This window comes from Heterocephalus glaber, unplaced genomic scaffold, assembly GCF_053883595.1.
Source record: "Heterocephalus glaber isolate CG9 unplaced genomic scaffold, H.glaber_assembly_v1.0 deba00001577, whole genome shotgun sequence".
NCBI lineage: Eukaryota > Metazoa > Chordata > Mammalia > Rodentia > Bathyergidae > Heterocephalus > Heterocephalus glaber.
This window is the reverse complement of record NW_028258358.1, coordinates 29,726,564-29,741,159: the sequence shown is the minus strand read 5'-3', so window position 1 is coordinate 29,741,159 and position 14,596 is coordinate 29,726,564. Positions and strand designations below refer to the sequence as shown.

Here is a 14,596-nt window from a genome sequence, read left to right as displayed (position 1 = left end):
AGGGAGTGTATTCCCAGTCCTTTTTCCTGTGAGGCCAATTTTGGGGGTGCCACAGATTGTCACCCATCTTTCAGGAGCCCTGTGGACAATTAGCCTGCATTTGTGGGACAGCCTCAGAATGCCCTGTAATAAATGCTTATCTGTCCGTCGTCCACCTACCCCATGTTCCCCTATGGCATCGTATTCTCTTCTTGACCCCGCTTTTGTCTCATTGTAGGTATTGGGACAGAGAAGTTTTAAGAGCCGAGGAGGATGCACGCAAGCCTTCTTTAACAAAGTCAATCATAAAGTGTTACTGGAAATCTTACCTAATTTTGGGAATTTTTACATTAGTCGAGGTAAATGTTTTTATACATAGTCGATATGTTTTACAGTGCACATGAAATGGACAGGTGAGCTACTGATCAGTATTGAAATGGACGTGACCATTCGGAGGAAGAGGCCAGATGGATTTGCAGGTGTGGTGAGGCTGGAGGATAAAACACGTCTAGGAAGCATGCTGTATTCAGCAGCTGTGTTTGCCTTTGGAAGGGATAAATACTTAAGAGACTGAAGCTCAAGGGCATTATTACTTTTTCTTTTAACATATTAAAGTGTAACGTCGTGGAAGGATGGCACTGTTTTATACCATGCTGTGACAGTGAGTAAACTTTATAAATGTTGAGTCAGCCTGGGTCACAGAGAATCCGATAGCCCTGGGGAGATCTACCTTGTGGTTTGGAGAAAGTAAATTTGGATTAGGGTCAGCAATTACAGAAGTTGTCTTAGCTTTGCTCAGCAAATAACTGCTAACCTAATCATGTCAAATCTGATACAGACTTCTCCTGGAAGGTATTGTGTCACCTCTTCCTTCCTCGGTAAGCAGTACTTAAAGTCCTGTCCCTGGGCTGGCTGTGGTGCCCTAGGAGCCAGAGCTGGGCAGAGCTTCAGCAAGGTGCTTTGTGGGCCAGCACGGAGACCCCAGGTCCTGTACACACAGGAGGTCCGGCTTTCCTGTGAATTTCCATGAATTTGGGCACTGCCCATCCCATCCTGGCTTCTAGTCCTCCTTGTTGGGGTGGATTGCTGTTTGGAAGTGGGGTTTCAGTAGCGTAGCATTGCAGAGAGTATCGAAGTGGACATTTAGGGGAAAACAGAAAGCGGACAGGGCAGTGACTTCTGTTATCCTGAAGGGCTTCCTTGGGGTCCTCCAGTGAGATGTTGTTCTGCCCGGGTTGCCTATCCTGGCCTGCAGGAGGGGATACTGAACATTTAGTCAGGTGGCTTGTGCTCTCAGTGGTATCTTACAGCTGCTTTAGGGACTTTGGGGTCCTGTGAGGGTAGGAAGGGAAGAAGGTGCAGTTTTACAAAAGGGTGGCTTTGGAAGTGGGATTTGGAGAGGTGTCCCAAGTGCATCTGGAGGAATGAGGCTGGTGGGCCAGCTGATCTGAAGCGAGATGGGAGATGTGGCTTCTACTTAACATATTTTGTGAGTGGAGAAGGGCATTGCTGCAGGGGGAGGTGGATAACCAGCTCAGCTCAATGCAGCTGGAGAAAACCAAGGGGAAGTGACAGAGAGTGGCCACCTGTATATCCCTGGAGATTGATGTGTTCACTGGTGACAAAGGTGTGCTGGCCAGTGTGCCAGAAGGTGAGTGCCACCTTTGAGAGGCCACTTGCCCCCACCCGGAGGCTGCCTTGGCTTTGTGCTGGGCAGGCTGGAGGTGGAAACAGTGGGCCTGGCAGGGGCTGGGAGTGAATGCAGGAGTCCCTGAGGCTCCCCTGCCCATCTCTGACCTGTGCCGCATTTCTGTGTGGCCATAGGGAATCTCAGTTTGGAATAAGTGGAGCAGCAAGCTGGTGTCTTCGTAGCCTGCATAGGTACAGTTTCCTGGACAAATTAGAACAAGCAGCCCAGTGAGCAGAGGTCTCTGGGATTCTGTAGGTCAGAGCCCCAGAGCCGCAGGATGTGCCTGAGGCCCACAGCAGATGTCTGGTGAGGAGCGCAGGGCTTTAGGCTGGCTTCACATAGGTGTTGGCTTGCCTCGTGGAGCAAGCTTGCCCCTCCTGCCACTTCCTAGTTACCCTTCATGCTTAAGAAATGCAAGACTATGAGGTTGCATTTGGACTGAGGTTCCTGCTGTCCTGTTGTCACAGGCTGCTCGCTCCTTGGGTGAGATCACTAAGCCTAGATGGTGGCCAGGTCCCGTTTCAGATTGACTGCAGTCCTCCTGGGAAAGCTGTCGTGAGATGCAGGCACAGAGGCAGAGGCTGGGTGAGAGAGGTGCCAGGAGCTCTGCTGTCACACTTGTTACTGTTAGGTGGTGGGCGTGGCGACTCCCAGGAACGCCAGGCCTGGGGAGAGCTTAATTTGGTGTCTCTCTTTTGGGAGGTTGGCCATTGGTCAGTCATGGCAGAAGAGTGGAGAAGTGTGTACCTGGCAAACAAGGGGTTCATACTCAGTGGTAGCAGCAGCAGCAGCAGCAAAGGAGGCTTATATGCAGGAGTAGTAGCAGCATCCCTCAGTAGTAGTAGTAGTAGTAGTAGTAGTAGTAGTAGTAATAGTAGCAGTACAGAGTGGTAGTACTCCTCAGCAGCAGCTGTGATATGATTCATCAGTGGTAGTAGCAGCACTAGAAGTAGCTACAATACCAGTATTAGGCTTATACCTAGGAGTAATAGTATTCTTCAGTAGTACTAGTACTCAGCAGTAGCGGTAGTAGTATTTATCAGTAGTACTATTTATTAGCAGCAGCAGTATTAGAGACCTACACTCAGTAGTATTAACTACATAGTATGAGTATTTTTAGTAATAACAGTGAGTGCTTGAATAACACTGCATAACAGGAGCTGCTCTGAACACTCTATTACTTTTATTGCTTGGGCTGATTGGTGAGGTGGGAGGTATTATTATTCCTACTTTCAAGAGGACCCTGAGTGCCACGGTGGTACATAGTGTGCCTGGGGCACCCAGAGGGTCAGTGATGTCAGTTTCGGTGGCAGGCGCTGTGACTTAGGAGCCCAGGGTCAGGAAGCACGGCTGGGGGACTTTGTCCTCAGGCTGTGCAGTGCCTGTTTCTCCAGTCTGGACTGAGGGTAATGAGGCAGATGCTGAGAGCTCCCTGGAGTGCTGGAGCTTGGCTGCTGGAAGTCAGATGAGAGATTGCCACTTAGGGAAGAGCCAGGCTGCCACAGCCCCTGGGGCCAGAAAGCTACAGGCCATGTGGGAAAGCAGCCAAGGAGTGGCTGCCTTGCTGAGCCTACCTCTCAATATTAGGCCGAGAAGACCCCATTTCAGCTCAGCGACTTGACCAGGGGAGGACGTGGTCTTGGATGGCAGCGGGACTCTGATGGTCCAGCAGAGGCGAGTGCTCTTCTTTCCTGAGCCTATGGCCAGTGTTGTGGCGTGGGTGTGCATTTGCCTGGCAGGGAGGAGGATCCCAGGTTGACCACTGCCGTGGCAGCTTCTCTGTTTCGGTGTCTGACTCCTGCTTACAGGGCAGGCCTTAGGGTTAGGGTGGCAGGCAGGGTGGACTCAGTACCGGTGGCCCGCGCTTTTCCCAGGAGAGCACTTACTGTATTGTATTCACGCTGGATTCAGACCTCTAAAATTAGACAGTCACTGGTTATTTCCAGGTGAGCTTGGTGACCAGCATTTACTCATTTGATCCTTGTGTCATTAACATAATTAATGGTCAGACTTTTTGTTCCAGTGCTGTGAAGTTCAGGGAGTGAAGGTCATCGGAGCTCAGCTAGTAAACCTTTATTTACTTCTTTTTGCTGCCAGCGAAAAGAAGCCTGAATTCTAATACAAATACAAGTTTCTGGAGACTTGCCTGTTAACAGTCTGCTGTTTTGGAGATGTCAGAGAGAAATAATTTCTTATGGAGAACCTAGTAAGGATCCTGTTACAGTCAGAAATCATTCTCAGGTGCTGTTTTGGGTTTTCAGTCGTTGAATCTAGGTACCAAGTCAAACAGAATGAATGGTAGTTTAATAATTGGTGTTTTTTTTTTTTGGTACCGGGGATCGAACTTGGGTCCTTGCGCTTGTGCGGCAGGTGGCGAAACCACTGAGCTAAATCCCCGGCCCTAATAATTGGTTTTATGAAGTGGCTTCTCAGTCATCTTGTATCTGCTGCTTGTTGATCTTTGAGTTTTAGATGGTGGAAGATCTAAACACAACCTGGCATCATGCAGAAAGCCGGCATGTTTCCCTCTTGACATCTGTGCCTTTTTTGGGGGGGGTACGGGGATCGAACTCTGAATCTTGCGCTTTTGAGGCAGGCGGTGGAACCACTGAGCTAAATCCCCGGCCCCCGCTCTGTGCCCTTTTTTCAGCGTTTTGCAGTATTGGAGGTTGAATCCTGGTCCTCACTCAGGGTTGGCACTCATCCTGATACTGAGCTCCACCTCCAGCCTCTCGGGGCTTTCAAATAATAAAATAATCACAGCTCACTCTCATTTCTGTGCCGTGGTGCTGAGCATATTGTTCAGCTGTCCCGCACGGGGCTCCTCTGTGGTAGAATGATGTCTATAGCTGTGAACATCTAGGCCCAAGAGGGGACAGGCCAGGCTTGCAAGCAGCAGACCTGATTTCTGATGCAAAATGTGCTGATGTCCAGATCCACACTCCTGCCTTGTGCAGCCCTGGCTCAGTGTGAGGAGCCGGGTTTATTGTCCCACCCTGCAGAGCTTCTTGGGCAGCTGCTTGGTACGAGGGCCACACCTTGTGTGGTGTTTTCTTTGTTAGGTTTTAAAGAACATTTTCAAAGCACAAGAACAGATTAAGCTCTTCTCTGCCCCTAAGCCAGCTTCGGTAATTACCAGCTCAAGACCAGGCTTGAGTCATCTGAAGCCCTGCTCATGCCAATTTGAAGCTGTTCCCAGAATCCCATCATAGTACGTATGAACGCTGTAGGTGTAACTTTAAAGGATGGTCTTCCAGGGCTGGGGATTTAGCTCAGTGGTTTCAGTGCCTGCTGCGCAAGCACAAGGACCCAAGTTCGATCCCCGGTACCAAAAAAAAAAGATGGTCTTCCCCTAAAAAGTCATAATAAGCACATAAAAACTAATACTTAAATATCATTAATATCTATCCAACGCTCACCTTTTTTCAGAACTGAGAGACACAGAGAGAGAGAGAGAGAGAGAGACAGAGAGAGACAGAGACAGAGAGAGAGAGAGAGACAGGGGCAGAGAGATTCAGAGAGAGATGGACTCTGATTTAGACTTGACGTGTTGCCCATGCTGACCTTGAACTCCCAGGGCTCGAAGCACTGTCTTGCTTCAGCCTCCTGAATAGCTGGGACTGTAGGCATTCATCAATGTGCCCAGCTTTTATGTACTTTGTTTATTACTTTTCATTCCTCTGATTATCTTGCTTTTCATGTACTTTGACTCGATATTACAGCCAGGTGCATCTGGTTGCTGCAGGTGGTATTGGCTCCTTGCCCGCTTCCCTCTTTCTTCTCTCCTCTTTCTCTACTCATTCGGGTTGCAGAGAATTCTCAGTCTCGGGTGGGCCGATTGTGTCTTCCCTCCCGTGTCACTTAACATGTTCATCTGGCACTGGGAGCTGGTAGTTAGATCTGGAAGCTTGATCTGATTCAGGGTTGATTTTGTTTCTCTGCCCTTTGGCAAATTTACTTCATGTGTAGGGCTGTGTACCATCACTACAAGGGACCTATGTGTGGTGGTTCTTTTTGTGTGTGTGAGATTAGGAGCCATGAACATTGCTTAAGGTCCGTTCATTCACTAAGGGGTTTCAAAATGGCAATATTCTAGTTATTTTCCCTTTCATTTATTTGCTAAAATATTTTCATAAAGAGAAACTTTGCTGGTCTCAAACTTTTTGGTTACCTTGAGATACAGTATGTATAGGAGAATTGGGAAATTTTTAATTTTATCTCCCTAAAAAAACAGTTTTCAAGATAATGAGCATTCTTCTCTGGGGGTAATGAGTTTTTGTTATTGTTTGTTTTGATGAGTATCGTTATGAGTTCATGGATTTAAACATTTCTTACTTGCTTCATCTGTTGCAGTTGTCATCTGCATGCTGCGCTGTGGCCTGCCATGGCCACGGGAAGCTTCCACGGGTCAGGCCAAGGCCTTCTGCACATACTCCCCTAGTCCTTGCTGCTTTCCTGTTTTCTGCCTTGGCACAATATTTTCTATTCAGTTTGTGCAAGTTTCACTCCAACTGTGGAAATAGCCATTTCTGCAAGGCAGGTTGACCCCTTTTAATGGGACATGGTACTTAGGTACTACAGTACCATAGTCTGAGCTGTTTCTTGGCATGTAAGGGACAAAGATAGAAAGTATACTTATTTTAATGATAAACTTACCTTAACCTCTGAGTTTTAATGGGTATTTCCAAATCATTCAGAAAACTAGTGTTTTTACTTAATCTCTTTACTCTTTTATCTGTCTTTTCTTCTCTCATCTATTCTGTTCTCTCCCATGCCTAATGCCAATTTTCAATGATATTGTGATATTATTCACTGTATTTTATAGTATCAATCCTATAAGCCATAATAGGATTTTTAAAAGCAAGTTAAGATGTTTTGTGGTTCATAAAATACTTAGGGGAGATATATCCCACAGGGAATGTATCTTCAAATTATTTCATTTAAAACCACTTTTCATAGCTTTTTTTGGGTATGGTTATGTCAACAACTAGCTGGGTATATACTTAGGTATATATATATATATGTATATAATTGAGTATATATTTGGGTATACATTTGCTTCATTTCACTGTCAAGCTTAAAGATTTGCCTTTTAAAATTTTAATTGTTTTATAATTCTGTATATTTTCATGGTTCCAAATTGAAATAGACCAAAGAAGTTATTTTTAAAGAAGACTGTTGACCTTGCCCCTTCTACCCTGCTTCCTCCTTTTAGAGATAACTAAAAGCAGAGTACTGGGTGTGGTGATGTGTACCTGGAATCCCAGCTATTGAAGCTGGGGATGTAGGGAACAGGAAAAGGGAGCGTTACTAGAACCTCTGCAGTGAGGCCTAGTCTCCTGTGAGCCACAGCAGCACAAGGCAAATTGACTTACTATACAGGAAAGGTAGAAAAATGAGACTTAGAGAAGAAGCTGAGCTTTGGGTCTGATCAGTGCTGCTTTGGGTGGCAAAGAGGAAAGCCCCTCCCCCCTGCCCCTATATTGGGAGAAAAACAAATTTAACAAATGACTCTGGAAAGGGAGTTCAGTACATGGGGAGAAACAAATGTGACATGACTGGAGAGTGGCGGAATTCCTATATCAATGAGGAACTATGCAGATGAAGATTTTGTTCCTCCCAGGATGTCTTCAGATGGTGTAATCTTATCCTGGAGCATCACAGCATCACCAGATCATTGAGGTCTCAGTTGTGACCGGGGGCCAAAATGAAATTATGTCTGGAAATGCCATAGCTGGCCTGTAGGCAGGAGAACTAGGCCTCATCAAATGGTTTTTCCCCCTAAATTATGTAGCATTGCTCCCAACATGGGGGACTGCAAGGTCTAGGCCACCCCGGACAGTTTAGTGAGATCCTGTCTCAAAATAAAATAGAAAGAGTTAGGAAAGTAGCTCAGTGCTAGAGCCCTTCGATAGCATGCATGAGGCCCTGGCTTCAATCTCTGGTGCTACCAAAAATAATTATGATTCATTCTTTCATTTCCTATATGCAGGCTTTTCTGCACATTGAATTTTCTCTCCTCTGTAGAATGATGGATCTGTTTTGTGGTTGAAGGCTCGAGATTCTGGGTTCCGTTTTGTTATCGATGCCTGATATTTGGCAGCAGCCCTGATTAAAACCCACTGTGGTCACCTAAGGTCCACACAGCAGGTCCCTGACCACTGTAGTCCCGGACGCAGGGTTGGGGCAGGACAGGGCGTCCATGCTTCTTTGGGGCTAGTTTCTGCACACAGAATCTTTGCCTGGGGCAGCCGGTCCCCAAGCCATCAGTGGAATCTAAATCTGCGTTCCCAGTGAGCTCTTAAACCTCCTGGTGATTCTCAGGTGCAGTCTGTCCTGAAGACCCTGATGTGGAGAGGACTTACAGTGTCTCTGGGATTGTTCGGGTTCCCCAGATTCCTTGTAATCCCCCTCCTGTCTGGATCTTTCTCCGCTCTACCTTTGTCCCCTGTTCCTTCATTTCTAAAGTTAACTGCATATTCATTTTCCCCTACAAGCCCATTCACTTCTGTTTGTATGTTGTGCTCAAGCATGGCTTTCTTTGTTAACTTGTCTCTATTTCCTTTGTCTTCTTCGCTCTCACAGATCAGGCCTGGTGGATGGGCAGGGAAGGTCTCAAGGGGGATCATTCGGGAGCCCTGTCCACCAAGCCCCTTAGTAAGTTACTAAGGAGGGGCCGGGCCCCAAATGCAGGTTTTTAAAATTTTTTCCAGTACAGGGGATTGAACTGAGGGCTTTTGCACTGAGGTATATCTCCAGCCTTTTTTTATTTTTTATTTTTGAGACCAGGTCTTCCTGAGTTGCTAAATTGCCCAGGCTTGGCTTGAACTTTTTCTTTTTTGGTGCTGGGGATCGAACTTGGGTCCTTGCACACGTGAGGCGGGCGACAGAACCGCTGAGCTAAATCCCTGCTCCTGGGCTTGAACTTTTAATCCTCTTGCCCCAGCTACCCAGGATACTAGGATCCAGGTGTGCGGCAGACTCCCAGGTTTTAAGGAGGCTGAGTACCAGATACTCTCCTGAGAAGTATCTGCCTTCAGGTACAGTGCTTGGACATTCTGGCAGAACATGGAGGAGCTGTGGGCCATGTGGCTTCACAGTTGAGAATTCTTGTGGAGGAATAAACTATGTTCTTAGTTGATTTATAGAAAGTCAACTATATTCTTAATTGTAAAGATTCTTCTCTAGGCTACAGATTGGTATCTTAGATGGAGGATTGGTGTGACTTTTGATTTTTTTCTAAAATTAATTTTATTGGTACTTTTAGGTATACAATATAGAAACATTCATCATTGGAAATTTGCACCTTTACATAATCTCTCTTGGTTCTTATTTTTTTCCCCCAATACTTTTGATCTTTTCCAGGATAATACAGAAAGTTTGAGTTTGGTCAGTTGCAAAGTTGGTAACGAGTATTGTCCCAGTTGTTTTATTTATTAGTTTAGGGTTAGGATCGACATGGACAGACCTGTGCAAGGGAGGGTAAGCATGGGCCGCAGACTCGCTACTCATTAACAAGCCTGCTTTCTGGACTGCGTTGTTAAATGCTGCCTCTCAGCAGGAAAATGTAGACAGGTGATAGTGATTTGCCTTCCTTTTGTACCTGTTTTCTCTGTTATTTGTTACGTCTGTCATTATTTTCATACTTTCTCTGTTTGATTAATACCCGTGTGAGGAGAACTGTGTAGCAGGCAGTGGTGATTCCCACAGTCCAGGGGATGTTTTGGCAAGTTCGGGACAGCAGAGCTGCTGGTGGGTCCCAGCCCCATCCCCAGGTTACTCGTGGCTGGCCATGTGGAAGCTTGGCCTCCTTGCCTCTCTGCGGACCCTAGGATTTCATTTGAGCACATTCTGGAACTGTCCCCATGGTCCTGTGTCAAGGCCTCTTCCTAAACTCCTGGCATCTCTTGAGATGAACGATGGGGCGTGCTGGAAATGGACAACAGCCTCTGCATTCTGTATCTGATCATCTCACTCGTTAATGTCCTGCCGAACAGTGTTGACTTACCTCTGTACAGTAGATGAAAACTTCTGTGACCTCCCGGAAGCCCATGAGGTTAGTAAGTCTCTGGATGGATGTGTGTGATACACCAGATCAGCAGTGTTCATCAATGTTAGGCCCATTTCAGAGACTGGAACATCTTCTGTGAATACCCTGCCTGAGCACTAGTTGCTTGGGAAGAAACTGCGTGTTAGCTTTGCTTCCTTTTGTTTTTTCCCTCCCTGCTCCTTCTCCTTCTCCCCTCTCCCTCTCTTCCTCTTGTATGTGGCTTCCTTACTTCATACAGACAGAAAACAGCTGTCAGTAGCAAACCTGTCGGTTGTTCGCCATGTCTGCGTTAATAAGGACAGGTTGCTTCAAAGCAAAAGCTTGTTTCCAGCTCAAGTTCTTGAAAGATTTATGGACTTTTGGCATTTTGTCTCCCTCGAAGTCAGGAGGAAGTGATGTGAGGGCCTGTGTGTTCACTTTCGGTGGCTGGTTTCAAAGTGAGTGTTTGATTTTCTTGGATGCGGAGGTCCCTGATCAGGGTTTGGAGCGAGGTAGCAGGTATTGAGGCCGAGTGGCTCTCTGGCAGGGAGAGGCCTGGGAGCAAGTCAGGGAAGTCTTTTGCTGCTTGCATACTGGACCCAAGCGCTGTTTTGCTGTTTTCCCTATATCTTGTTTGGTAGGAAAGGCCAGTGCCTCCCAGCTTTGCCCTAGACAATAGATGATCATTGACATTTCTTTAGAACCAGCACCTGTGACATTAGGCTGATAGCAAACCACTCATGACAGTGTCTTTTAGCTCAATGTGTACTGTGTTTAACTTTCCAACTCCAGAGTTTGTAAGTAAAGGTGGCAGTTCCTGCGGACACATCCTAGCTTCTAGAGGGCAGAGACTTATGAGGCTGCACACCTGGGGCCCAGCGCTGGGGGACTTTGTAAACCTGGACCTTCTTCTCCTGGCTGTACCACAGGTGGAGTTTGGGCTGGGAAAGACTGGAAGGTTCTATTTTCTGATCTGTGTGGGTCTGGTATCTCAGTTGATAGACTCAGCAAGTGGGAAGAGATGGCCGAGCCCCCTTTGCCTCCCTGTGGACCGGGACGGTGAGAATTCCGAGGAAGCAGGCAGGTCATCAGCTGGGCTGTCCAGATTAAGCAAATATTACCGTTCTCCTCTTTGGTGTTTTCTCCTTACTCATCTTAGGCCGAGACTTATTTGGTAGATTGCCAAATGTGTTTTAAAGGCCTGGTTGTAATATTTATTGAGCATCCACAGTGTACCAAGCACAGCGTACTAAAACTTTATTGTCCTCTACCATCTGTTTTAAAGGGGAAAACAGTTCTGTGTTTCTTTTAGGTTAGTAATGAATGTCACAGTTCATCAAAAATACCTTTTTAATGTGCTAATAAGAGTACAGCTTGTATTGAGAAAAAAACTAATGAATGCTTTTTTTTTTTTTTACCTTTTAGGAAAGCATCAGAGTAATTCAGCCCATATTTTTGGGGAAAATTATTGATTATTTTGAAAATTATGATCTCACTGATTCTGGGGCTTTGTACAGAGCATACGGCAACGCCACAGTGCTGACCATCTGCACACTGTTTCTGGCCATACTGCACCATTTATTCTTTTATCACGTTCAGTGTGCTGGGATGAGGTTGCGGGTAGCCATGTGCCACATGATTTACCGGAAGGTAAGTGACACTCAGCATGAGAATGTGTATTTCATCAGAAGCATTCTGGGAAAGTTTTATGTAAATTAACTCATGTAACTAGAACCTTTTTTATTAGTACACGCTCGCAGTGCGTAATGTTTCCATTCCTTGTGTTCAGTTGGTTCATGTACACGACACATCTTCATTCCTTTTTCCATCCCCTCTCCTTCACTGTCTCTTCCCCCTTCTATCTGTTGATCCCCTTTCCCATAGAGAAAGATCTGTCTTCCTACTTCCTGTTATTTACCTTTTACTTTGGTCTTTATTTATAATTTGGACTCCTCATATAAGAGACACCATGCAGTATTGAAGCTTGTGTGTTGATTTCAGTTAACAATGTAGTCTTAAGGTTCATCCTACAAGTGACTCAAGTTTATCCTTCTTTATGGCAGAATAGTGCTCCCTTGTGTGCAAATAGCACATTTTCTTTATCCATTCATCGGTTGATGGATATATAGGCCACTTCCAAGATTTAGCTGTTAGGAATTATGCTGCTATAAACATGAGTATGTATGTATCACTGTAAATAGAATCATTTAAGCCATACTGGAGAAGTATTTGCATCAGACTTTTTTCTTTGTGTAAACTTTCCTACTATATAGTGAAAGTTTTCTGTTTCTATCCCATCAAGGCTACTTGCCACACCAGGCTATTGTAAAATACTGTATAATGAAATTAGTTAAAAAATAAATGCCAGATTGATTTTATAGTGTTTTCATAGCGAAATCACATATTTATGGAAAAGCTTTTTTATTAAAACCTTCATTGATTAAAAAAACAAAATATTCATAGAACCTTCACTGGCATGTAAAAGAGAACTTTAGTGAAATCTGACTCAGAAAATTAAATCCAGGAGAAAAAATGTACTTGAAGAGGGGAATTATGTTTTTAAGTAAACTTTAATTATGTTTGATATAATTTTGTCAATTAAAGAAAAATATAATTGGAATCTTTGTCAAAACACAGCCTGTTGTTAAAGAGCTAAAGCTAGTTATTGTTTTTAATGGTATTTAAGGAAGTAGTTGAATGTTTGAGATGCCACTTTTAATTTTAGATTATTTTAGTAATTTTGAGAGAATTTATAATTTTTCCTGTTGTCATTTGGATTAAGTTTTTATATCTTATTTCCTTTCCTTTTACTGTAGCTATAATGCTTAGGCCTGATTTGTTGTATTCAGTGCTTTTTGGTTGATAAATGCCATAAAATGTCCCATAGTTTGCCCTGGTCTTAACTGTTATGTAGGGACCAGGGTTTCAGGTATCCTTGAAAAGGAGTTGCTGCAGAACTAATATGTGTCAGGAGATAAAGAACTCTTTGTAAACTCCATCCTGGATCACTCTTTTCTCTGTTTATATGTATTTCTATTTAAAAAATTTTTTTAAAGTCCTCATTAATGATAAAGCTCAAGATCAAACAATCTATAGTATTGCTTGTTTTACCTCCCTTGACTTATCTAGAGCTCTGTTTATTGTGGATCATTTTCTTGGCTGATACAAGCAGTTTTCTTCATATCCTCCTTTGAGCAGTCTTTATTAGTCTTCTTGGGGTCGTGTGGCATCTTATGACCTCTGGTAGCTGTGGCAAAATACATCCAGTTTCCTCGTCTGTCACATGGAAATGGTGACAGTGTCTGTATGCTGTAGTCAAGGGGCCTTTGATTTGTCACTGTTAGTCTGTTGGACTCTCTTCTGCCTTTTAGAAGGGCACTTAGGTTTCTCTCTATGCATTGAGCAGATTTTTGTCTTTCTAGATCAGTGATGGTGAACATTTTATTAAAGATTGAGTGCCCAAACTTCGACCCAAAACCCACTTGTTTATCACAAATTAAACCACACTACAATTAAACCTGAATACTGAGGTTTTAGTTTAGAAAAAACAACTCATACAATAACATCTTTTGTCTTAAAAGAAAAACGCAGTAACACACATGCTATAGGTTCGCCACCTCAGTTCTAGATCATGCTCAATCCCAGCAAGTAGGAAATTTTGTTAGCCCTCCACCCTCTCCTCCAGCCCATCTGTCACTCGAGTCAGGTGTAAGGGGTTGGCTCAGTCAAACAAAGCCTTGTACCGGTGAGTAGTTGGTCACCCGCTTTTCTTCCTCTTTCCACTGACGCTGGAAAGTAGCCTTGGGGAAACCCGATCTAGCTTGGCAGATTTGCTTACCAGAATGTAAACTTCTCCCCAAGGTATTAATTTGCCAGTTTGATTATCCTAGACGATTTGGCTCTTTACAAAGTCAAAATTGCTTGGGTTAAAGCATAGACTTAACCTGAAATTTCAGTAATGTGGGAAAGATGAATTCCTCTTGTCTGCCTTGCATCTGGAAACCTGCCAAGGTAAAGAAATAGGACCCAAGGGTGGTGCTTCCTTGGAGCACAGTTGGTGCTGTGGTGCTGCAGTCTGCGCTCCAGCCTCACCGTCCGATCCCTGGTCCCGGGAGAAGTCAGCTTGGGTGTTATCATCGGAATGACTGCTGTCATCATCGTTTATGGTATTGGATGATCCTATGGGACGTGTCATATATAAATGTGGCTTGTTCTTTATTGACCTTTTTACAGCTTTGATAAAAATTAGTTTTGACTTTTGATCATTGTTTTTGTATTATGGTAAAATTTATCATTTTATGTTTTTAATCATACAGTTCAGTGACATTGAATACATTCACATTGCTGTGCAACCATCTCCAGCATCCCCCTCCAGAATTCTTCCATCATCCCAAGCTGTAACTCTGTACTCATTAGACCATGATTCCATGTTCTCCTCTTCAAACATCCTTCACCATTCTACTTCCTGTCGATGATTTTGACTGCTGTAGATTCCTCTTATCAGTGGAGTCATACAGCCTTTGTCCTTTTGTGTGTGGATTATTTCATGTAGCATGGAGTCTTCAGGGTTTATCATATTGTAGCATGTATCATAATTTTGAGAGAAATAAAATGAGCCGAAACAGGAACACCCAAAGCAAGGCTTTTATTAAGGGACAGAGCTGCTGGGCTGTCTCAAACAGTGGCGAGAGCAGCAACCAGGGGTTGGCTGGGTGAGGTTTATAAGGGCTGAGGGAGTGTGGTGGTGGCAGATGATTGGCTGTGAGTGGGGGCGAGGTGGGAAAAAGCAAGTCTTTGTTCTCTCTGGAGTGACTGGTTTCCTGTAGGCAGGGGCCATTTTAGCATGCAGGGTTGTCGGAGCCACTTTATGTAGCAGAGAACTCTGTCACATTTAATTT

General features: G+C 44.5%; 1 protein-coding gene across 10 annotated transcripts in view; it reads left to right on the top strand.

Moving 5' to 3' along the window:
- Positions 1–14,596, top strand: part of Abcc4 (ATP binding cassette subfamily C member 4 (PEL blood group)) — a 251,526-nt gene that overhangs the window by 52,983 nt on the left and 183,947 nt on the right. For 5 of the 10 annotated variants that reach the window (XM_004870822.4, XM_004870823.3, XM_004870821.3 and 2 more), the window contains exons 3-4: positions 218–338; positions 11,124–11,348. In XM_004870822.4, coding sequence (XP_004870879.1) covers positions 218–338; positions 11,124–11,348 — 346 coding nt within the window. Of the gene's footprint in view, positions 1–217; positions 339–3,154; positions 3,344–3,497; positions 3,616–9,250; positions 9,726–10,002; positions 10,628–11,123; positions 11,349–14,596 lie in introns of those variants that run through there. The other 5 variants (XM_087193010.1, XM_087193011.1, XM_004870824.4 and 2 more) reach the window with 5 other exon arrangements.